Genomic DNA, 26,346 nt, shown 5'->3' on the forward strand with positions numbered 1-26,346 from the left:
TTGATGGGTGTTGTTTAATCGGACGGTGGTAGTTGAGTTGGAATTAGGAAACCCTTCTCATATATGAAGTGAAATATCTAGAAGACTATAGAACAATCCTATCATTAAATTGATTTTGAATTAACATTATTTATAGGATTAATTTTAAATAAATATGAACTTAAAGTGGTGATCTATGTTTGGACAATAAATGTTAAAAAACTGATTTTGATACATTTGAAAACTTATTATTGAGATTAATTTTGAGTGTGTAATTATTAAAATGACTTGAGTCTAAGCAGGTATACATAAAATTAAGGGTGCCAATTTTCACCCAAAAAAAATAGGAGCATTAATCTGGACCTTAGTTCGACAGGTCTAATTTGGTGAATTAGATTATGAAATTGTTTGGTTAAGAGAAAAGAAATATGGTGAATGGAAATGAAAATGATGACATGAAATAATTAAGAAATAAAATGAAAATTAAAAGTATTTGATTAAAGAGAAATGAGAAGAAATAGATAAAAAATAATATATTGACAATGAGTCTTGCAATTTTTAAAATTCTTTCCACCTTATTTCTCCTACTCTAATTAAACACTCAAATTTATTTCTATCAACCCTCTATTATTTTCATCCATCATATAAAGCAAGGAATAAAAAATACATAGGGTCCCAATTGAAAGAAAAAAATAGTTTAGGAACTTAATTATTAGTTAACGTAATAATTATTGTATGTATGTTACCATATAGTACACAATTATTTTATGTTTTTTAATAAAATTATATTTCTAACATGATTCATAATAATATTATCTCTTAAAATAACGTAATTAATAATAATATTATATGTATTAAATGAATTCCTTTGACTTTTGTGTATATGTAGTACGTATCATTATCAATTTTTCATATTTTAATTTTTAAATTAATTATATATTATTTTGCATGTATTTTTCATGATATTTTTTATTTATAGGATAAATATAGTTAAAAAAATTTAATTATAGAAACAAAAAAATACATGTTAATATAGTATCTATGATAACAAAATAAACACTCAATATTATATTGTTACAAACACTTGCATATTGTATTTACATTTTGTTTCTAAATTTCACACAAGTATTGTAACACAATTATTACTAGAAAAAGTAAATTATAAGTACCACTAAAATTTTAAAGATTATCCAAAATTTTAATTTAACTATATCTAATATATCACTAAATATTTTAAAACAATAAATTTATCCACTTACATACATTTTAAAAAAACTATAAATATTAAAAGTATATAATATAAACAAACTTTTGTAATGCAGGGTTTCAAATCTCGTATATAAGTAAAATATACTTAAATACATGTATTAAATGTAAAACTTAATCTTAATTTTAGTTGAGGTTTGCATTGAAGTGTTCAATTTTTTGAGTTGTGTTTTTACTGGACTAGATATTGTAAAACACCATGTCTTGTTATATCCCAAGAACTTATGTATCATGCGGATAACTCTTTGAAAACAATATGAATTCACATGTATCAGGTTAAATAGTTTGAAATCATTAAGAGTTAGTCATTATTAGATAGCATGGACATCACTTTTAAAATTCAGGTTTGGGTATGCATACATTCATATATCATAGAGACAACTCATTTAACTATATAGTGTACTTAAAAAAAAAAAACTATATAGTGTTGCTTAGCATATTTGGGTTCTCATTACTAGATTCAGATAATTGTTATGTTTCTATAATTGTGTTCTAGACCATGACTATTGTAGTATAATTATAAACTCAAATTGGAATTCTTTTAAACTTCTTTTTTACTTGAATTTACCATCGAAAGTAAATCTGAGGAGGAGAGGGGGGTGTTGGTAAAGGATGATCCTGGTTTTACTGCATTTTTTATGTTCTGATGTATTTGCTTCTAAACTTTGTATGCTGTCTTATGACTTGGCCTAGGTAAATCTTGTACACTCTTCTAGCTTTTTTATTAATGATATCTCTTTGCTTAGAAAAAAAAAACCCGAGTAATAATTGCTTTTCAAGGAAATTAAATAATGGATTTTCTCATCTAGTAAATCCCATATATGATTTTGTTCATGATTTGCAGTTTAACATTTAATTTTTTTTTATTGCGTAATGCTTTTCAAAATTTAAAACCCACTTGCTTATAATAGTGTTAGTGAGTTGACTAAATTGTCCACATTATTTTTTCAATTTTTTAAGGGTGTGTTAGTGGAAAGAAATGAAAAAAATAAAATTAAAGTGAGATAAAAATTTAAAACTAAAGTGTAGAAATGTGAATCTCACTTTGTTGATTTCTACTTTCTTTTATCCTCTTTTTCTCCAAACAACAAACCCTAATTGACTAAAGTTGGTTGTGTTGGCAGAGAAACCGTTCTTCACAATTTTTATTTTTTTTTAACAAAGTCACAGCAAATGAATTAGTTGGTTAACTTCTCACAAAGTACACATGCATGTCTTACCTTCTAATTGCCTGTATTACCATTGAACAAGCTTATAGAGCTTCATATAATTGATAGAGACAAAAAAAATCAAATAATTCTATGAAATATATAAATTTACGTGATGTTATATAAGTTTCTTTTAATAATGGATTGTTTTGTTTTAGTTTTTAAAATTGAAATAAATTAATATGTGTTTATTTCATTTGTATTATTTTAAATTAAAATGTGTTCTTAGTGTACTTTTTTAGCACGTTGATTTTAATGTGCTGCATAGGAATTGATAATATTTAGCCCATTTGTGTGTTTTGTCACTGTCGGCAGGAATCTTACTGGAATCCTCAAAGTGGGAGCCTCCTGTTCCCTACTTCATTAAACACTTCTCATTATTTATTTATTTATTTTCGTGAACAATAAGATTTAAATAATTAATAAAAAAAATGATTGATACAATTAGTTTATTACTTTGAGTCTATATATTAACAATATGGAGTCATTTTATTTTAGAATTGTTCGATCTATAAGAGAATGATTAGTTAGATGTTTAATAAAAAAAACTCAAGATATTTTTTTATTTAAAAAAACAAACAAAATGATTAATTATTGAGTTATCGTGAGTAAATATATATTTCTCTTTTTTTCTTTTATCAAATTTTAATCTTGTGTAACAATAATCTCCTCTCCTATGTTTTTGGATATTTTAGTCTTGTATTCGTTTGAATTCATATAATAATTTTCTTTAGGAGTCCTAGAAATTATTATCATTTGCACAAATAAAATAAACAATAAAATTTAAAATAAACAATAAAAGTAAAGAAAAAGAAAGTTAAAAATAATATATACGTTGGGAGTTGAGTTCCCGTTATGCTCCAGTGTTCATCCCTGAAGCATGCAACTTGGAAGTTGAAACTCAAAGGCGATGAATGAATCTGTTAATAATTGTTTTGTTTATTATAATTAATAATCAAAAACCAAAGTTTTAAAAAAAGAAAGTAAACTGTAACGAAAAATGCATGTTTGATTGGTTTCTCTCCTCTGCTTCTGTGAACGCCAGCCAATTCAGATCGAACTCAACTCCACCACCGACCCACGACGTCGTTTTCACTTCGTAGAATTCTCCTGAAGCAGATTTTAGGGTTTTCTGGTGATTATTATTGTTTTGGAAATGGGAAGCAGAAAGGAGGAAGAGAGGAACGAAAAAATCATCAGAGGTCTCATGAAGCTTCCTCCCAATCGAAGATGCATCAACTGTAATAGTCTGGTAAAAATTTCGCACCTTTTACTTCTATTATTATTTTTGTTGTTGTTAGTAGTAGTATTGTCATTTGGGTTAGTGGAAGTGTGTTTTTGGTTTCAATTCGGTTTTTTTTTTTTTAGTATCCGAGTAATGTGGTTACTTCGAAGTTGAAACCTTTGGCGCTTAAGTGGATTGGTTGGATTGAAAAGAAGCTTTGAATTGCTTGAGGAAGTTGAGGTTGGCATTGAAGTGTTTAATTTTTTGAGTTGTGCTTTAGTGGACTGGATCAGTGGATCTTCTAAAGTCACCATGCCTTGGATGGAATTAACATAATAATTAGTAGTTGCCGAAGATGTGATGTGATGTGTTTAAGAAAAATCCACACAACACTAACACCAAACAAACAAAACCCACAGCAAGTTACAACTCTGCCACCGCCATGGCCACCACAAATGTGGTTTCAATTGGATCACAACCACCAGCAGCGTTGCTGATCAATAATAATACTGCAGGAAGTGCAATGTTACTGATCAACAACGATAAAAGAACTGGAGCATGTCATCCTGTGGGTGTCACTTTCTCTCCACCATATGGTGCAGGAAATGGGGCATGCACCTAGTTGGATTCATTTTCGCTTGACCACATGGTGGAAGAAGTGGAGAACTCACGCTACAGGTGTGACTTTTTCTTAGTCATATGGTGTAGGAAACCTCCGTGTCGGTGTCACTTTCTCACAGCCATATGGGTTGGTAATAACAACAGTTACCATCCCTGCTTGACCCAGGCAGCAAATAGATCACCAACCATTTGTGGCGCGTGAGAATTGTAACTCCTCACAGAGAACCGTGGACCTTCTCACCCAGATGGAGGCCAACGGTTCAGCCCCAAAGCAATTTCCCAGGAAAACCCCATGAATGAAACATTTGCAAATTCGGGTGCCACCCTTAGGCTGGGAATTGGAAGCCAGTCCATGGACTTTGATAGCTATAGGCTGGAGCGGCTTCAGGCTTCCTATTGAAACTTGGATCTGAAGTCGCTTCAACATATAACTTCAGATCTGAAGCCACTGGAAACGACTTCAGATATAGAGAAGCTTTAGATCCAAGTTTCAATAGGAAGCCACTCCAGTCTATAACTTCATACTGGCTTCCATCTCCAAATTTAAGTGTGGCACTCCAATTTTCAAATGTGTCATTCGTAGGATTTTCCCTTGGAACTTGCTTTGAGGCTGAGCCGCTGGCCTCCATTTGGGAGAGAAGGACCATGGTTATTTGTGAGGTCAAAATTCTCAAGTGCCACAAATGGTTGGTGATCTATTTGTTGCCTTGAGTAGGGATGGTAATGCTAGTAATTACCAACCACATATGGCTGAGAAAGTGACATAAAAACGGTGGCGCCTCCATTTCCTGCACCATATGGCTGAGAAAATGAGACACCAATAGGGTGGAATGCTCCACTTCCTCCACTATATGGCCGAGAGAAAGTGACACAAACAGAGGGGAGTGCCCCATTTCCTCCACCATATGGTTGAGAGAAAGTGTCATCGACAGGGTGGCATGCTCCATTTCCTGTACCGTGTTGATCAGTAATGCTGCACTTCCTAAAGCGTGATTGTTGATCTGCAACGCTGCTGGAGGTTGTTGTACAATTAGAGCCACAAATTGCGCTTTTATTAGGTTTTGTTGGTAGCAGCAGCGGTAGTGCTGTAACTTGCTGTTTTCTTTTTTGGTTTGGTGTTTCTGTGGGGTTTGATGGTTGTCTGAGCAGCAGGGGCGACGCTTGAGCATTAGGAGTCTTTGGTCCCCTCCAAGGGAGCAATGACAGCTTTGCAGTCATTGTTGCTGCCGGTACTACTATTGCTGTCAGAGATTGGGATATATAACTGATTTCTTAGTCATGTTTGAAGAGGGAATTACAGGGGTTTAAGAGGCATCTGATGGATGATAACGATGCTGACCAGAAAGAGAGTGTATTATCTCGAGGAAGAGGCTATAGCTGTGTGGTTAAATCTGTGTGTAAGAGATGTTTTTAATAGTATGGGTTTGGACACATAACATTTATCTAGAGGAATTAACTTAATAATTAGTGTTATGCAATTTTATTATTATTTTTAATGTTATGAGATGATGATTCCCAGTTAATTGACTAGTAATTTAATTTTTTCTTCAGGGTCCACAATATGTTTGTGCGAATTTCTGGACCTTTGTTTGCATGACCTGCAGTGGTATACAGTGAGTTCCTTTTCTATTTATTAAATATATGCTCTAATTCTTTCAGTCTTGGCATTCTTTTAAAGAAAGGAAAGTTACTTTTTATCGTTTGATATGTCTGGAGTGTTGAAACTTGAAATTTGCCTGGCATTTCAATAGAGATAACAGATTCCATTGTGATGTTTTTGCTTTTAAAATTCAGGTTTGAGTGCGCGCCCACAGACACACACACACACATATCATAGACAACTTCATTTAACTATAGTGTTGCTTAGCATACTTGGGTTCTCATCACCAGTTTCAGCTAATTGTTATGTTTTGTGTTCTAGACAATGACCATATAATATATTAGTACTTTTAAATCATGCAATTTTATAGTGCCAGGGTGATGTTTAGATGTTCTTATGGCTGAAATTTATCATGCACATGTGAATTTTTTTATTGCTTTCAATATTCTTCAAAACTTTCATTTCTGAAGTAGATAGTGGACTTTATCAGAGAAAATCTTGAACTCAAATTGGAATTCTTTTAAACTTCCGTTTTCCTTGTAAGCCATGCTTGATGAGTGATAAAATTAGAAAATGAGGAGGTCACCCAAGTAATAATAATTGCTTTTTAAAGAAATAATATGGGATTTTCTTATCTAATAAATTCCATAAATTTTCATAAAATATTACCTGATAACTAATTATATTCAAAACTACAAGCTTTGCTTTTGTTTCATCTATGTTCACTGCTTTTATGAGGTTGTATGCATATTTTTTATTCTTTGATGGTAATAAGTTAATCGTATATAGTATGTGTCTGTTTTGGACTTTTGGTTAGTAATGAATTTTTTTTGGAGCTGAGTTAGTGGTTGTTTCTTTGAGGTTTGAACCTGTGATCTTTAGTAAATTAATCAAGCTTGTCACCACTAAACCAATCCTAGTGGCTTGAAGTAGTGGTTATGTAGTTGGCGATAATGTACAATCCTTTAAATAGTTTATCTTTCTGTCATGCAGTCGTGAGTTTACCCATCGTGTGAAGTCTGTATCTATGGCAATGTTCACGTCACAAGAAGTTGATGCTCTTCAAAATGGGGGTAACCAGGTACAATGGTGGATTATCTTTTCTATATTTGGAATTTTGGAGCCACCTTTATTTTCGTGTTGAAAAGAGGTTTCCATGTGATTCTTTAATTTCAGCGTGCAAGGGAAATACATTTGAAAAATTGGGACTTCCAAAGGCAGCGGTTGCCAGATAGCAGGTCTAATATATTTAATTTTTTGTTAAGGCTATGATACTAACACATATTTAGTTGTTTATATATATCTCATGTGACAAATCATGTGTTGATTTTGCAGTAATGTTGATAAAGTAAGAGAGTTTATAAGGAATGTATATGTGGATCAAAGATATGCAGCAGCAAAGTCTTCTGATAAGCCTCCAAGAGATGTGCAGGCAATATATTTTTAGATGTTTATTTGTTTATCTAGATAACCATTTTCTTCTGAAGCTTAGTTTAAGTTTTAAACTCAGTCTTGTAGTTGGATGTCTCAGTTTTTGTTTTTTCTAAAACTGACGTTCTGAGTTTATTTTTATGTTTGGTGGTGTAGAATATGTTGAGTTTATAAGACTTTTTTTTTATTTAGATTAATTCAATTTTAAACATTGCATGAGTAAAGAAATATGCAGAGAAACAAGTGAATAAAGTGATCATACTTTTTTATTTCTATTTTCTTGTTTGCTTCTTGTATGTATTTAATGTAAACCTTCACCATTTTTTTTATCCATAAACTTTCACCTTTGTATTGCATTGAAGTTAATGTTCACAATTATGTATGAAAGACATAATTAGTTGCTCCAGAGTCCTTATAATCAACTTTTACTCTAGTAATGCTAGATATTTTTATATGGGCAACTTATTGTAGAGTCCTATTGAAGATGATACAAGGCGTGCCAGTTCCTATCACTCATATTCTCAAAGTCCTCCATATGATTACCAATATGAAGATCGACGATATGGAAAACAAGCAGCTGCATTGACCAGGAAGCCTGGTTCTGATAAAGTTTGCTATGAAAGAAAGATAAGTAGTATTATCTTTAGTCCTGGTCGGTTCAGCGATCATGCGTATGATGACAGATTTGCAAATGAGAGATCTGGTCCAAGAATCTCCGACTTTTCTATGTCTAATGGTGGTGAGCAATTTAAAACTGATTTTCAGCATTCTGGTACCTGTTCAAGTAAAGATGTATTGCCTCATGTAACAAATACATCTCTGGAAACAAACTCCAAAAGAGATGCAGATGGAATTCATCGTCCACAGGTTTGTTTCTCTTGTTTCCATGACAAATAGAAAGATGTGTGCTTTACTTTTTTTTTTTTTTTTTGATCAGCAAATGTCAATTGGCAGTTTGTTAGCAGGGGAGATTGAACCCGCGATCTTCCCTCCTTTCCCTTCATTCTTAACCACCCAACCAACCTTATATCATTGTGTGCCTTGCTTAAGCATGACATTTTCCCTTGGTAAACTAATATTGATATTATTCAAGTGTTTCGAAAGGTTATTCTGATACTCTGAACCTGCAAGATGTTATTATACAACTGGGTCAGGACAGTGAAGAAAATAAAAGAAGTAACATATTGTGTATTATTCTCTAGTACAACTCTCTGGTAAACGAGCCAGAGATGAATTACAGCAGTACTGGGTATTCACGATAGCTTGACCTCTCCTTACTCTTTTTCTTATTTCTAGGCAACATGCCTTATTTTTCTAATTGTCCCAGCCCAAACTAACTACCTACCTACCTAGCTAATTATTCCAATAACTATGGGCCAGCTTTTTGCAGCTTGTTCTCAAGGGATGTTAGGATCCAATTGCAAAGTATGGGACTTGAGCCCTACACTGGAAATATAGGATTCTTATCATTTTAGATGTCTAAAAATCTTTGTATTGGAAAATATTGGTTATGATGATAAATCTAGGAATTAAGTTACCACACAATGAGAAATGTTTTTCATCTAGGAATCAATTAACAAGATAATAAATATCAGTTCTCTATCCTTGACATTGGAGGTTGTAGATTTGGGATTAAAAGCTAAAAACTTATTTTGCATATGACATTAATCTGTACTTCTTTTCCCAGAGAACTACCTCATTGGGATCAACAGACAGCAACCTGTCATCCTTAAGATCTTACAGTTCTGGTGGTTTAGTTGATTTTTTCTCAGAACCATTCCAAGCTTCTGGACCCCATCAAAATAAAGTGTCTTGTACTCCACAACCATCTGATCTGGGAAGTACTGTTAGTTCAGATCTTTCTGAGGCACCAGTGGCACCCAAACCATTTTCTTCATCTGCTTCATCTATTGACCTTTTCCAGTTACCAGCTGCACCCTCTCAGGCTTCATCAGTGGATCTGTTTCAGTCATCTGCTTTATCTGCAATTGCATCTTTCAATGAGCGTCAACCTTTGAAAACATCACAATCCTCATCTGTTGACTTTATGGACCTTTCTCAGCAGCCATCTGCTGCAACCTCAAGTGAGAAGTCACTGGAGTTGTCTGTCCCAGAAAATGAAGGATGGGCAACATTTGATATGCCTCAGCACACATCTACTGCACAAGTAGAAATTCAACCAGCAGTACAGGAAAAATTTGATCCATTTTTGAACTTAAATGCAAATACGCTATGGCCATGTTTTGAAACTTCTAGTGCTAGCGCTCTTTCTTCAGTTACATCTAATTTATGGCGTGATGTCACATGGACCAGAGAAGAACAAGTTTCTGTTATGGCATCAAACTCTCAAGTAAGTACTAGAAAGCTCGGTGCATGTCTGGTTTTATATTCTAGTGATATACTCCAAAAGAAATACACAATATGTAATGCTTTCTTAAATCTTTCGAAATTGGAGACATCATGGAAAAGATGAAACTTAAATAAGATTTTTATGTTGACACTGAACAGTCATGGAGTGCATTTAAGGATCCTGCTAACTCTGTTCCTGTGGATGCTCTTATTACTCAAGGATCACAAATGCATGATCTTCCGTCAACTGATGATCAGTTTTTGGATTTAAGAGCTTCTGAGGTTGGTATCTATATGGTGCATTACCAAGATAGTCTATACAGTTTTGAAAATTAAGAAATTCTCAAGATGCTTTTATTCTACCAGGGATCCAATAAAGATGGTATGCACCGCATTGACCCTGTTGCTGGGTTTGATCATGATCTTTCATCGCATTTTGTTAGTGGCTCACCATGTCCTCCATCTGCATTTCCTCCAATGGTTTGTGATCTTAAATTGTTTGAGATTTCTTCTATTTCAAGTGACAGTTCTGTTTTGTTTCCCCTCGTTTGTTTGTTTTTATGCTTTGTTCAGTTGTTTTGTTTCTTGTTTCAGGGAGAGGTTCAGCCTAATGAAATCAACCATAAATCAACTAATCCATTTGATTATCCTTTTGATTCAGATGTAGAACATAATAATACGGTAGGTCATGACTCATGAACCATGAATATGCTTTCATCTGTTAGTCAGTAGGTGATTATCCTGGTCTTGCATATATTTTTCATGGTAATTGTCACTCTGATTAAACTAGTTCCTAGTGATGCTTGTTATTTCTGCATGTTTTACTCTGTTACATTGATCATGATTCCTCCAATCATATGGTTGAAATTTCCTGGTGTGTGGTTAAGCATTTCTATTCTGCTTTGTAACATATACTTAACTTTTGCTTTTCTAGACAGTTCATTTCTTGTGTTCTGAATGTTCATAAAAAATTGTTACAACCCCGTCACAGCTTAAAAATTTAATGGATATTTTTTGTGTAGATTTTCTGGGAAGATCCTTTTTTTCTGATTAAAATATTTTGCCTGACACTTTTGTCACTTCTACAACCTGACATGCTTATAAAGTTACAACTCTGAAGCTCTCCCTCTATTACGTTTGAAATTTAACATCCTGAAAACTGCTACCTAGCAAAATAGAAACAGGATTGAGATTGTAGGGTTGTTGATGCAATAGTCTTTCACATGCGATCGTGTCACTATAGTTTGAACTCGTACCATGCTTGTATTGAACTTATTTACATGCTATGTAGATGTTTTAATCTAGCTAAAAAAGTTGCTCAACTGTTAACGCTGCATGGAAAGATATAAATTTCACAATGTGGATCTTGGGTTATTGGAGACAGAAAGATAGTAACTTGTTCTTTGGTTTCCTTTTGTTTGTAACATGTGTGCAGTGTCAATTGCAATTCCTTGACGTCAGCTCTCTACAAGCAGCTCTGCCAGATTCCCAGCTAACACCCACCTTCCAAAGTGGTATTGCTGAACCATGGCTCCCTCAGAATACACTGAACCCTTATTTCTCCTCTGCAGGACAAGGTGGTCCTTCAAGACTCATACTGGAAGTTCAAACATTTTAATTATGGTCTTTGTCTGACATCTACCTCCACTTCTGTTAGAATCATCTCATATTCTCATTTGTGTACACACGAGTAAAATAAATGTTATTCACATATCTATTAGTAGGATTTCAATGCATTTCAAATATCTGTATAAGTAGAAATTTCTTACTGTCTTTTGGTTCTATTATGTAGGTGGTTTGACATTCATGGCTGCACCACCACCAAGTTCTCAAATACTGTAAGTTAGCATATGTTGCCCTTGTTTTTCTTTTATTTATATGATGGTTGAGGTGTATTAAATCAATTGGTAAACCTTGTGACAATAAATTATTGGCTTTTTGAACGCAATTCTCAGTTTCACCATTAATGATGTTTGTGAGTCTCTGATATTGTCTTTCATTCCAAGCTAGCAAGTTTTCAGTACATTTTTTAATTTAAATAAAATATAAAAAATAAAGTATACAAGATATTAAAATATCATAATTATTACATAATAATGAAACTCTGTATCTTAAGAAAGAGAAAGATATAACTGGAAATGTTTTTTCATTATCAATAATGAACATTTTATTTTATTAGATAGAAATAAATTAAAGAGATAAAACTTTTGAAATTGAGGAGAAAATTATGGCTACAAATTATTTAAATAAATACATATGATCTGTATGCCTATTAATTTGATATAATGTATCAAATTTTAAAATTCAAAATTCAAATTTAAATTGGGATTGACTAATTTTAAACAATAGAGAGGAATAAAAAACGTAAAAATAAAATAAAATGTGAGATACTTGATACAAGAGAAATCATGTAGCCTATCATGAAAGAGAGTGAGTAGTTCCTTAAAATTCTCTTCTTCAAGAGTGAGTATTTAGATTTACAAGGGTGACTCTAAGCATCAAAATATAACATTGGGTGAGTAAGACCACATAGTTGTCTGTAAATTTTTTGAATGATCACTATAAATATTTCAATGACAACCTAAAAAATATTTGTTTTATAATAATAGCAACATCAACAATATAATATAACCTATAAATATTAGTGTAACAATTCTTTAAGATAAATGAAGGTAATATAATAGATATCAACTAATCCAAAAGACAAGACAAGACACAACTGTCCATGGTCCACCCTTCACGGATTGCCATGGCTATGAAAGGGTATATGGGGTGTAGGCCATAGATGGCTTCCTTTAGGCTATTGTATCCTGCACTCCCTCAATTGCATCCTGCACCTCACTAGGATGCAATAGTGGGAGTGCAGAAAATAAATGCCCTTCATTTATGCTAATTTTGAGAGGAAAGAAAGTTGGCCTCTTGGTGTTCCTGAGTAAACTTCTTTATCAAGTGAAGCTTCATCATCATCTTTGTATTCCAACACTGAAAGGGTTGTACTGGCCCATTATGGATTCCAGCTTTTAATAGATGTACATGTGTGATATTATAAAGTTGGAAAGTCTACACTATCCCTCTAAATCTTACCCAAAGTAATTTTTTTAATAAAATATTTATTTTTTATTTTAAAATTATTTGTTAATTAATAGTATTACAAATAGCTGCTTTGTTTCATTGAACTAGATTTACATCATGGGGGAGGATAGGAACAATTCTTATATAAACTTAATCTACACATCTTGTCTTGTGTACTTATAGGATAAAGCTGTCCTATAAAGTTTGATTTGGCAATTTCCAATAGTATGGCCTTTTCTATGTTTTTGGAGCATGCTCATTGGCTTTTTGAGTTGATTATTTTCAGGAACATCCAGACGAATGAACCGGTTGCTTCTGTTGGGGGTAATCCCTTTGCATAGGATTAGACTGTAAAATGTGGAAACATCATTCATAGGGAAATTTATGCTTGCTCTTGACATAGATTTTAATGCTTTTATTCTGGTCAGATTAAAATGTTGCCCATTACTTCCACGCCAAGGAAGTACTTGTAATTCATAGTCACTGCCATATGCAGGCCATGCGTTTGTAATTTTGTAATTGAATGGCATTGTAGTTATTGACAAAAAACAATTACATTGTAGTTAGAACTCTTAAAATTGCTTAATTAGTGTTGGGGCAGGTATGAACGCAACCAATTTGGATATAGTGCGTGTTTGGAAATAGATGGCAAAAAAGCTTTAAAGGCAAAAGTACTTTTGCAAAAGGATCAAAATCTTTGTTTTTGTTTTCAATTTGCTGTTGGATTGTATTGGAACACGTGTTGCAACAATTTCAATTACAAATCAAACATGCACATAGATTGTGAGATTTTTGAGGTTTGACAATGTAATTGTAATTGGATTAGTTTAAGAGTGTCTGATCTTTTGTCCACACATATTTTATGTAATTCAAAGCTTGTTAATCGATTAAGATTGAGTCTACGTAGATGCTACCTCCAACAACTAAGCATGTTTGGATTAAGAGGCGTGCATTATTTTAATGGGTTTCAATAACAATATAACATTGCTGACTATGTGTAAGACTAATTGGGAACAAGAGAGATGTTAATAGCAATTTTTTTAACACACTACTATAAACGTATTTCTTATTACCACTCTTATAAACATATTTCTTATTATTGGTTGAAAATATTAGAAATCATAATTTTTTTTTATTTAATGAGTTTTTTCTTCTTTTAATTTTGTAACTTTAATAAATTATAATGAATAGTAGAGTATGTTAAAGTGTACTCTCTTTGTCTCTAATTATAATTTTTTTTAAAAAAATTGTTTATCCTTTTTTATAAAATCATTTTCTAATTTCTTGATACATTAATTATTTTTTTCTTCTAAATATCCTTATTTAATTTATCTCTCTTCAAACATTAATAAGAAACAAGTGGATAGAGAAAAAAGAAATTAATAATTTTGAAATCATAATATCAGTCATTAACAAATTTAATACGACCAGTATTTTTCATTAGTTAAAAAAAATTTATAATTAAAAACGAAGAAAGTATTAATGAGTTTGCCTTAGTAATAATAAATTTAACTACTTTTTAAAGATTCTTCACCTAAAAAGTGGTAGCTCATTTATTTAACCAGATAATCATTACAATAATAATACATTTTTAATTAAAGTTGTAAAAAATGGGGCATAATTTTTTTGTAAATTGTAATATGTCGTACACATATACGTTCAACTCGAATACCTGATAAACATCCCAACACACGTAAATATTTACAAAGAGAAACTAGTCAAATTCAAAACATTTACGTGTGCATGTACATAATCCATCACATTAAATATCAATCACTGGGACCTCCATATACACAATCATAAAAATACTAAGAACTTGTCTCGGCAACATCATCATAAACTGTACATCCCAAGAAAAACATATACAATCATCACTATTAGAGCATCAACATATACAACCATCAATTAATCATATAATGTCACATCTTTAGAATATATTTGAGTCTTATCTTAACTACATTAATTAAAAGTCGCACGTAGTATCATAAATTGTAATTGGTTGATTTATACTCACAATACATAACAATTAAATTCTTTTTCCTGAAATGCATATAAAAGTAGATAAACAAATCAAACAGACAAACAAAAGGAGTAAGACAATAATATATATATACAATAAAGTAGGCATGAGATACACATTCAGGAAAATATATAACACCTTTAGATCCATGAATCAGCTAAGCAATATATCACAAATAGTTTCACTTAGCTTTCCAAGATAAGCATCATACTCACATCTTGCAATCTCACACACATAACCTCAATAGTATCAAACATATATGCAATCAAAACATGAGTAACCTCTTAAGAATAATGATGCACATACTTTCAGTTATAGGGAAACATTCATAGACATGTTAATGGCGAGAAATATATCTTTAGTCTGAATATATACCTAAATAAAATAAAATAAAATAAAATAAAATGTCTATTCAAAAATAAGAAAAAGATAAATACACACTTAATTAAATATCATTATATAAAGAAAAAAAGATGATAGAAAACGAAACTATGTTTATATATGTATTCTTACTTAATTGCCAGACTATTTCAATGCATATTAATTATATTGCAAGCATATCTTTGAGGATATAATTTATAAAATTTTGCGATATATCTCTCCAGACATATATATAAAGGTGAAACACATATATTTATGATTATCATGCTCACTTAAGGAGAGATGTAACTCCACCTCATGTCAAAGTTTTTCTAAGCTTCACATCCACACCCTCCAACTTCGTTATATGTTGCAAGGTTTACATACGTAAAAAGCAAAATTTAGACATATGCAAGTTTGGAATGTGTTCTTTGAGTGTACTTTATTTTACCTTTTGTAGAGACAAAACAAGCACACAACAAAATAAAAAATAATATAGCAATTTGACAAGTGAGAAAAAAAATCTCAAATTAGTAAATAATTGTTTTTAACATTTTTAATAAATAATTTAAAAATAATTGCCTAAACTGGTAAAAAAAGAAAAGATCAAAGAGAGCAATAATATATTAATATTTGGATATTTAATCTTCATAACTTTTACACATCAAGTCTTAAGATGAATTCACTTGAATCATTCAAAAGAATGGAATAAAAGAAACATGTATTATCACCTGAGAATCGGTGTCAAAATATAATCCTTTATGAGTTTGAATAATATGTGTTCATATATTATACAATCAAAATAGAACTGGGATACCACTTTATTTTAAAATGGGTAGATTTGATGGAAGAAAAAAAATAGTTGAATGTGAAATAAAAAATCTTGAAAAATTTCTGACCACACGAAGGAAAAACTAACGTAATACAATTTTAGAAACTAAATTTTCCTTTTACTTAGAGTTTTCAAAGGAAAACAACAACAGTCCTTTTCCCAATCACATGCGGCTCCTCTCAAAGTCTCAAACAATGATGTTTTGGGCTGTTTAGTAACATCATTCCATATATCTCTCCATACATTTCTCTCTAGGCCCTAACTTTGTGTCCCCTACTCTCTCTATACCCTTTCCTTTCCTCACCCTTTTGAATTTTGAGTAGTAGCATCATTGCTACACATTGAACAACAACAACAACATGATCATGAACACTAAAAGCAAATTGATCACCCTTTGGGTCCTGCTCTATTTTTGTTCCATCACAAACTCACTAGCTGCTTCAAAAAAGTGCAATTTCCCTGCCATATTCAACTTTGGTGACTCCAATTCAGATACTGGAGGCCTCTCTGCTGCCTTCTCCTCATGGAGAGTCCTACTTCCATCACCCTGCTGGTCGTTACTGTGATGGCCGTCTCATTGTTGATTTCTTAGGTACTTCAATTCTTTTCATTTTCTCTCAATCCTTAACTTCATTATATGTCTCAATTAGCTCTATTATGCACTTTGCCTTTGGTTTTTGTTATGTTTATCTTCACTTTTTATTTTTATACATTAATTGTTAGTGAAAAGATTTGAACCTATTATTTTTTTCTATTTTCCTTCTTTGTTAATCATTAGACCAACCGTATATTTCCTGCTGATCTTCATTTTAATTTTTTCGATCAAAATTCAACATTAGCTAATTGATTCTTTGAGAATGTATGTAGTTTGTAGAACTTTGGATAATGTTGTTGTTTTTTTCTTCTTTTTTTTTTTTTAAATTTATCTTCCATCGACTAAATTCAAGCCAGACATTAAGAAATGTGTTTGATGGTTTTGTATGTGGTTGGGTTTTTTTTTTTTAATGATTGAGAATTTTGTAAACTAAGCATAATAAGATCGTTTGTGAGTCAATTTACTTCTTAATTTTTGTTAAATAATATTTATTTATATTTTTGTTCCCCAAATAAAGGGATCTTAGAAGAAATAGTTTATTTATCTTCTGGATTTTATTTGGCTTTTGAAATGTATTCACAGACACATTCAGTGGATATTGTCATTATCCATAACTTACAAATTTGCTAAGCTCATGCCTGTCAGTGGGTGGGTACACGCAACCTCAATCTCACCAAAGCATGGAAAAATATTGTTGTCTAGTCGTTTAAGATTAATTTTGCTTAAGGATTTGTTCCTTAAAAAGTAAATTATTATTCTTCACATTCTCGTAGTACTCAAATTTTATAATTTAATTTAACGTTTTGCTTTGGATAGATTGCAACGATAAGGGAACATGAAGGGTTAAGTTTGCTATTGAAAGATACTACATTATTTTATCATTTTAAAAAAATGTGAATGATCATTACACGACACTTGATTTTTAAACCACTTAGTAATTTTTTTATGGAATGCAGAAATAAGTTTATGATGAAAAAAATCCAGTAAAAAAAGTAGTTTTTGAATCAAATCCTTAAATTATAATAAATTGATGCAATACTCGTTAAGATTAACCTAATATAGTGAAATATTTGGATAATGTTTGAGATATTAAGTTTTATCTTATATTTTGTGTGAAATAATAGTATGCATGTTATTCAAACTCTGATGAGTTCTATTCTTATTGTAAAAAACTTGATGCAACTTTTATTTTTGTTGTTGAATAAAAGTGATGCAACTTGATAGACAATAATACTTATGAATATTAAATGCATTGTAGGGTGTGATACTATGATTGATAAATGACTACATGAGCGACACACACTTTTAATTTTTTTTTTAAATTTAAAATAAATAAATTTGGAACTTTTTAATGTTCACTTTGTCAAATTACTGATTGCTATTGAATTTAAAGGAGCAGATTCAGAGAGAAAGAACAAAATCTTTTTACAGAAAATGAAAACCTTTTATTTTTATATAATGCAATACATAGTTTTTTTTTTGTAGCATGTGATAAATGGACCACACACACTTCTAACAATTTTTGTTTTTGTCTTTTTAGATTTTTAAAAGATAATTTTGTTTTTAAATACATATTCTGTAATTGTCACCCATTTTAAAATCATGCGCAAAACAGTATGTAGTAAAGAAGTTCATAAAAAAGGCAGCTCTTATACAAATTTTGGACACTTATGGTGATTCAAAATGTAAGGGTTGGATTAAGAAAATCTGACAAAATCTTCTTTGTACTCACAATCATATCTGTCAGCGAGCGATTAATCACAACACAAAGTTAGCTTAACTTATTATTCAAATTTTCAAATTTTAATTTGATTAATGAGAATAGCACTTTATGTGTTAGTTTCCATGTCATTTCAATTAAAAAGAAGTTAGTTTCCACACTAATTAATTTGAACTTTCTTTTTCCTACTGTGCATCAAACAAAAGCTAAGAAGTTGGGGCTGCCTTATTTGAGTGCATTTCTTGATTCTGTTGGGTCAAATTATAGCCATGGAGCCAACTTTGCAACTGCTGGATCCACCATTAGACCCCAGAACACAACCCTTCATCAGACTGGTGGTTTCAGCCCTTTCTCTTTGGATGTTCAATTTAATCAATTCAGTGATTTCCAGCGCAGGACACAATTTTTTCACGATAAAGGTAATGCCAAGGCATGAATCATATTTTCCCTTACCATATATCTATTTATAATAGTCATCCAACTCTCTTTGGTTAATAAATTACATGCCAATAAATCTTTAATGGGAGTGATCCTGAATTCGATATCTTAAGATTGTCTATTTGAGTTTCTAAAGATGAAAAATAAAAAAATGATTGAGAAGAAAAAATTTCACTAAAGTTGGTCTTGTTAGATTTTTTTTATTGAATGTTAGTCATGGATATAATCGATGAATACTCGTATCAACAATATGATTATAAAAAAAAGTTAATAAATTTCTTCCAATGGGCTCATATTAGAATCCAAGAATAAGATATGAACATGTTAATAAATTTAGTTTTCTTCAAATAAGTGAGTCATCAACATTTTTCACCCCTCTTTGGTGGAGCATATGAAACATTGTTACCCAAATCAGAAGATTTTTCTCAAGCATTATACACGTTCGATATTGGTCAAAATGACTTGACATCCGGTTACTTCCACAACATGAGCTCGGATCAAGTGAAAGAATATGTTCCAGATGTTTTGGCTCAATTCAAGAACGTCATCAAGGTAATCCTTTTCAAATTTTGTGATATTTCTAGTTGCTCATATAGAAAAGATTAAACTATTCAATTAGGGTTGGTTTGATAGAATGGAAGAGAGTGAAAAAGAAAAGAAAGGAAGATAAATGTTTGAATTAAAATAGAGATGAAGATAAATTTTTAAATTTTTTCTTTATTTTTTGTCTTTTCTTCTCTGGCCAAACAAATTATTAGTCTTTACATTTATCCTCACTTTCATTTTTTAATGTCTATACAAAAAAAATTGCTAGTTTTAGTCCATAGACATGCATAAAAGTTACTTACTAGAACACTTTTTTTGGCAATGCAAAACTGCTAAAAAAACTGTTCAGGGATTAAAACTTTCGATCTTCTAGTGTAGGAACTAAAGCTTAAAATGGAGACAACTATAATACCAAATGGATAATTTTGCACATAAAAGACAACTTTCTAGCATGTGCATCACATAACATTCATGTTTGTGTTTCTGTTTTTTTTTTTATTTTTTATTGGCAAGTATTGATTGTTATTTTATTTATTAGTGAGAAGATTCAAACCTGCAACTTCTTTTTCCTTCCTTCACCACCAAGCAAACCTTATAACCTCTGCTTGGTATTGTTAGTATGTATATAATCATGGAGGAAGGCCATTTTGGGTTCACAACACGGGCCCCGTTGGTTGTTTGCCATACATCATGGATCTTCACCCAGTAAAACCATCATTGGTGGACAAAGCAGGATGTGCAAACCCTTATAATGAAGTTGCCAAGTTCTTCAATAGTAAATTGAAAGAAGTAGTGGTTCAACTCAGAAAAGAGCTTCCCTTGGCTGCCATAACCTATGTTGATGTTTACTCAGTGAAGTACTCTCTCATTAGTCAACCAAAGAAGCATGGTAATTAAAACCTTTGTTTGGTTTGGTTTATGAGAATGTGTAGGAAAAATGAGTTTGTGTTTGTTGAAATGCAGGTTTTGAGGAACCATTAAGAGCATGTTGTGGGCATGGTGGGAAGTACAATTACAATTTGCACATTGGTTGTGGTGCTAAGATTAAGGCTCATGGCAAGGAGATTCTGGTGGGAAAGCCATGCAAGGATCCATCTGTTTGGGTTAATTGGGATGGTGTTCATTACACTGAGGCTGCTAACAAATGGGTGTTTGATCAGATTGTTGATGGTTCATTTTCTGATCCACCTATTCCTTTGAGCATGGCATGTCATAAGCATCTTTGATTGAAAAAGGGTGCTAAAACCTTTGTCCTCTTTCTTCTCTATGTATCTTCCCTCCTAAATTTTGTCTCTCCTAGAAAATACTCAAACAAAAATGGTCATACATCTTCTCTATTAATTTTGAGAAAAGTCTCTTAGTTGATAGGATTTTATTGGAGGAATAAAATTGAGAACAGAGGATTTGAGTCATGCATGGACGAGTGAGTTCACTTGTAATCTTCACTGATTGCAGATGTTTCCTTTCTTATTTTACCTAATAATAATGAAGATTGAATTGTTTGCTTATGCTCTTCTTTCTATATTTTTTATTAGTTATTTCTCCGGGCAAGATGTTGATACTTTATTTTTTCCTTGTATACTTTATTTTAATAGTTCTTCATTAATCACGTTTACTTGTGCCTAGATAAAGCAAAAATTATACAGTTAGTGCTAAGGGTTAACAGAGAATATGACCATGCTTCTTTGGTCAACTCTGATTCAAAGTGTTTTAAACTGAATTAAATTGAGGAATAAGATCAAATCTGGAACACCCCTACGGCTCACATATCATAATACTCAACCACATATCTTACATTTCCTTCATAAACTCAGGAAACAATTATATTTGTACTTATAGTTTTAATTAACCTTTATATTTGTAGGTCACCACCCCATCTTTATTGATATTCCCATTATTATTATTACCATCATCACCTTCACACAAAAATACCTTTAAAGTAATTTAAAGAATATAAAAAAACTTTTAAAATAAATTTATTTTAAAATTAAAAAAAGAATTATCCAAGCCTAAGAGTAAAACACTACTTTTACAAAACCATTATTCCAAGGTAACATTTTTGAAGTTATTCTGGCATTTATTTTTGACGGAAAAGATAAAGTAATTCATTAACCATTGAAATACGAGCAGTGAGTGAAAAAAACTAGTTCATAAGATTCGGTTTATTTGTAAAGAAAGTGACATTTAGAAGAAGCAAAAAGAAGTTTATTGAGATTCAGAAATGGAGGTTTCAGCGCTGAGTAAAACCTAAAAAAAAGAAAAAAAATAGTGAAAATGGAATCGAGCGTTCTGGAATGTCTGGGCATGGAGATAATCGGCGTGATGAGCCCAGTCTCGATCTGCATGTTCCTTGTGGTCCTGTTAGTGTATTCTCTCTCCTCGCCGTCCACCACCACCACTATCGCCACCGCCGCCAACCTCGTCTACGCCGAGAACCCCTCCGACACCACCGCCCAGAAGCTCGAGGGCGCCGTCCTCAACGCCGTGGTCTTCGTCGTCCTCATCGCGCTCGTCACCTTCCTCCTCGTCCTCCTCTACTACTACAACTGCACCGCCTTCCTCCTCCACTACACCCGCTTCTCCGCCTTCTTCGTCCTCGCCGCCATGGGCGGATCCATCCTCCTCTCCCTCCTCCAGCGCTTCTCCCTCCCCCTCGACGCCGTCACCTCCTTCCTCCTCCTCTTCAACTTCTCCGTCGTCGGAGTCCTCTCCGTCTTCGCCTCCGGCGGCCTCCCGATCCTCCTCCGCCAGTGCTACACCGTCTGCCTCGGCATCATCGTCGCCGCGTGGTTCACCAAGCTCCCCGAGTGGACCACCTGGACGCTCCTCGTCGCCCTCGCGCTCTACGATCTGGTCGCCGTCCTCGCCCCCGGCGGCCCGCTCAAGCTCCTCGTGGAATTGGCGTCGAGCCGCGACGAGGAGCTCCCGGCGCTCGTCTACGAGGCACGGCCGACGGTCAATACGCGAAACCACGCGGCCGCGGTAGGGTTTATTGTCACCACCGCCGGGGTTTCGGATTCGGAAACTTCCAGAATTGAGCTTCAGGTTGTGTCTAGGGATAATGATAACAATAACAATGAGAATGAGATTAATGATGAAGGAGAAAGGTCACCCTTGGTTGGGAGAAATGAGGAGGAAGAAGGGGTGAGGAGGGAGATTGGGGAAAGAGGAATTAAGCTTGGACTTGGTGACTTTGTTTTCTACAGTGTTCTTGTTGGGAGAGCTTCTATGTATGATTTGATGACCGTCTATGCCTGCTACCTAGCCATTATATCGGGCCTTGGCTGCACGCTCATCTTGTTGTCCGTGTGCCGTAAGGCTCTGCCTGCTCTTCCCATCTCGATCGCCTTGGGGGTTCTCTTCTATTTCTTGACAAGGCTTCTCATGGAGCCCTTCATTGTTGGGACCGCCACTAATTTGATCATGTTTTGAGAGCTAGGGTTTAGGAATAGTCTATAGGCAAGGAATTTGTGCATGGGGTCAAGAGGTTATATTCTTCAAGCTGTTTTCCTTCAATGCTTTTTAGTTATGCTCATAAGTTTTATCCATTTTTGAGGCTAACATATCTCTTCATGTATGTGGGTGGTGCCTACCAGTGATGTGAGTTTATGTATATTATGTTCATGTAGATGCGCCTGAACCGAGTGATCTGTATTTTGTACTTGAACCATAATGCATACCTCTAAACTTCATGGTTCATGCAATAATTTATAACGTGTATGATGGGTACCTAAGCTTGTATTTATGCATTCCTTACTATTAGTCCTTTGCAGATTATAGACTAAAGCTTTGTTTACGAAGATCTGATTGATTTAAGCCTGGCAGCAGTAAAAGGTGCCCTACTTGTGCCATAGAATAATCTGTTTTGCCACTTTTATAGTACAAAATTGTTTACTTTGTTGACAACAACTTTTAGTGGTCTATGCCCTGCCCCCTTTTATCAATATGATTTCTTTGTTTCCAAAAGCAGTGGTTGTTCTTATCAGTAAGTTGTATTTCAAGTGCTATACATGGTTCATTTTATGGCGGATGGTAAATATTTGGATCTCTTTTGAAGCGATACTCTATTAATAGCAACCAAATTAACTTTTTGGGCCTTGAACTTATATGTATTGCTAAATTTAGGCGTTTCCAAGTTATTTACCTTTTAAATGCTGTATGCAGGAGTGAATATATTATTGGATAGGTATAAGTGGGTTGGATATGAAAGTATTCTTCTATTTTCTTTATTGCTAATAGGCTTAGTAGATTGATCAGTTTCTTGGAGTGTGATTTTAATTGAGATTTGTTGGAAAATTGTTATGGCAATAATTGGGATTTTGGATAACATATATATAGAGTTGTGGATGGTCTTCTCATGTTGTCTGTAAAACTCTGAGGTAATAAATTTTAATAATCATTAGGAACTGTAGCTGTATATTAGGTTTCAGAGCTTCTACTGATTTGGTGAAGAAATGCTAAAAGATTGGTATATGAATCTACTTTTGTTGTTTAGAGAGCAAAGCTTTGTCCAGTCTAATTGGATGGGAACACTTATTTTTATCTTTTATTTTCTTTGGTATAATTTGAACCTAACATTTGTATATTATTGTTATTGTTATTATACTCGAAAGAAAAAGATAACTTGGAATTTCTATCTGATACAAAAAATAGAATACCAAGTCTTCTCATATGGAAGAGAGAGTATATTAATCAGAGTTGGTTTTCTACGTCCTTTAAAACTAGTTACTAGCTACGTTCTTAACCAAAATCCTATTATCTAGGACATAGAGTTCAAAAACATTTTTTATCCCCTCCTCCCCAAAACACATCCCCACTCCATCCAAAGTTCTTATTGGACAGTCAACTTGCTCTTCTGTGAGGACATAGGGCATGCGGATCTGTCTATTTTTCTTTCTTCTCTTTAATGAAGTGTTTATCTACTTCCAATTGATTCCATCATAGAGAACATGATTGTGAGTTATGGAGGTTGCTGGCTGACCTTTTGTCATTGTAGATTTTCATAGGTGTAGAGTTGCCAACACAAAGTTTTAGTATTCTTTCAATTCACATATTCCGTTGGCCATTGATATACATTCTGTTTCTGCACTACTATAACCACCGCATTCTGTTTCATACTCCCACGGTCTCACCCAATAAGCATTGGTGTAGGCTTCTATTTAAAAGTACCTGTACTTCTTACACAACAATCCTCTTCCTGGTGACCCTTTTAGATAGTTCAAAATTCTGTAAGCAGCTTCAAAGTGTTTTAGTCCGGGTGTGTGCATGAATTGGGTTACCAAGCTTTCTGCAAAAGATAAATCAAAATTCCATCAGCTTTTATTTGTTAATTAATATCCATTGGAAACCTACTCTCTTCTTATTTAATGGTAACTCAACTATTTCCTAAGTCCTGTTTTTTTGAAGAGCCTTCATTCCATCACTACCATTTTCCAATCCAGATGTAGAGCTTTTCTCGGCACCAAACAGATTAGAAATTCTAGGGCAAAATACTTGACAGATTTTTGTTGGACAAATATTTTGAAATGGAATGAAGAGCACAAGTCCTAACTCTTTCCTGATGCCTATCGGAGAGTCGACATCAGAAATAGAATTGAAAAGGTATTTGTAACTTGATCCATCTAGAGTTCAATATCTGGGGAATTTGATTGGTCTAGTGTTGGTATGACAGGCTGTGTTTATTTTTATTTGTTCCCCTTCAAGTGTAAACCAGGAGCTGTCAATCTGGTTGTGATACTTCTCACCGTGTTTGAGTTATCAATGTCTCACACATTATCTTCAACTTCTTGAACATCAGTTGCCTGATCAAAACTTGTGGACTGTGTAAGATCAAAACTTAAAATTGGTACTTCTCCCTCGGTTGCACCACCATGTTTCACATTTTCTGACTACCTCCCCAGCAGTCCTAGCATTTTCTGGCACACCGAGCCTCTCTTGTCAGGTCTTTGCACTCACACAACTTAGTCGTTCTTAGATTTTTCTTGCACTTAGCTCTGCTTTTTTTTTTTTTTCTTTCTTTCTTTCTTTCTTTTGTTGTTGGTTAAGTGATAATGTGCACTTTGGGTGTATGTTAACTAAGTCATAGATTGATGATAATTGTGTCTCGATGAATTTTATTTTTTTTGCAATTGTGCCTCAATGAATTTTGTTACTAGTTACAAATTTATTCAATTTTTTTCCATTCTTTTTTTGAGCTTTTGTGTGTAGTATAAATTATTTATCTTCTATACAGTCTTTAGTATAGCCATCCCACTATATAATGACTTTGTGGCTGGCTGCTATGGTTGCTTCCCAAAGGTAATTTGGAATCTTTAATGTTAAACAAAATTCCATTTATGAGCTTTTATCACTTGAGAAAATATGCCTGCTCATTATTATTTTAAAGATAATTACAATTGAATGCGAGAGATGTAAGAAAAAGAAAGTGTAAAATATCTATAAGGTGTAAACATCGCTGATAAGTAGCTTGAGTCTTTAAGCATATATCAAGGATTCGATCTTATTTTTATTTGATCAGCAAAAAATATTTATTGTTAGTATTGTTAGTCAAGGCTCAATCTTTCAACACATGTGGGGAGAGGAGATTCCTTTAATTGGTACTCTATTGCATGGAAATATTAATGCTTTTGACGGTCTTTTTTTTTTTTTTTTGCTAAATTGTCTTGGCAAAGAGCCTCAGACACCAATGATTTAATACTCATGAAGGGAATTTACAACTTTCAAAAGGAATTTTGGAGCAAACTCAAGAATAACACTAAAAACACAAGAATCAAAAGTTAAAGATAAATCATGATTTGAAAAAGAATTAGTTAACATGTTGGTTTCTCTAAAATGTGTTTATAATAACCTTGCTGGAATTATTCCTTCACTTTGAGAATCTTATTTAGAAGGTCTTTGAATTGATTGCTAAAAATATCATCATCATCCGGTAGTTGAAAAGGCTTCCAGACTATTGGATCTAACAATCAAATTTTGCAGGTCCAAGTTTGTAGTCATTGCCAATCCATAAAAAATAGTCCATAACTCAACTAATATGGAACAATGACAAGTCTTCTTGAAAAAGTTGGAATGAAAATGCTGTTAG

The 26,346-nt window shown here is 33.1% G+C and overlaps 2 protein-coding genes and 1 pseudogene across 4 annotated transcripts; all 3 read left to right on the forward strand.

Annotated features, from left to right (window-relative positions):
* The first annotated feature begins 3,289 nt into the window (after window positions 1-3,289).
* On the forward strand, window positions 3,290-13,313 carry LOC100817495 (probable ADP-ribosylation factor GTPase-activating protein AGD14). 3 transcript variants are annotated; one of them, XM_041014299.1, is made up of 14 exons: window positions 3,610-3,705; window positions 3,822-3,918; window positions 5,851-5,912; window positions 6,893-6,980; window positions 7,076-7,137; window positions 7,235-7,331; window positions 7,802-8,197; window positions 9,018-9,680; window positions 9,839-9,961; window positions 10,046-10,159; window positions 10,274-10,360; window positions 11,115-11,256; window positions 11,472-11,517; window positions 13,038-13,313. In XM_041014299.1, the coding sequence occupies exons 3-14, from the start codon at window positions 5,893-5,895 to the stop codon at window positions 13,090-13,092; spliced, it is 1,893 nt and encodes a 630-aa protein (XP_040870233.1). In that variant the 5' UTR covers window positions 3,610-3,705; window positions 3,822-3,918; window positions 5,851-5,892; the 3' UTR covers window positions 13,093-13,313. The 3 variants fall into 3 exon arrangements, with proteins under 3 accessions (XP_003521869.1, XP_040870233.1, XP_040870234.1); XM_003521821.5 differs by lacking the exon at window positions 3,822-3,918 and having other exon boundaries at window positions 3,290-3,705; XM_041014300.1 differs by lacking the exon at window positions 3,822-3,918 and having other exon boundaries at window positions 3,691-3,705; window positions 5,851-5,905.
* Window positions 13,314-16,112: 2,799 nt separating this feature from the next.
* Window positions 16,113-20,770, forward strand: LOC100818564 (GDSL esterase/lipase At3g26430-like; annotated as a pseudogene).
* A 621-nt stretch (window positions 20,771-21,391) lies between these two features.
* Window positions 21,392-22,991, forward strand: LOC100799010 (presenilin-like protein At1g08700). The gene has a single exon (XM_003520869.5). The coding sequence runs from the start codon at window positions 21,537-21,539 to the stop codon at window positions 22,692-22,694; it is 1,158 nt and encodes a 385-aa protein (XP_003520917.1). The 5' UTR covers window positions 21,392-21,536; the 3' UTR covers window positions 22,695-22,991.
* Window positions 22,992-26,346: the final 3,355 nt, after the last annotated feature.

The sequence above is a fragment of the Glycine max genome, chromosome 3 (assembly GCF_000004515.6).
Source record: "Glycine max cultivar Williams 82 chromosome 3, Glycine_max_v4.0, whole genome shotgun sequence".
NCBI lineage: Eukaryota > Viridiplantae > Streptophyta > Magnoliopsida > Fabales > Fabaceae > Glycine > Glycine max.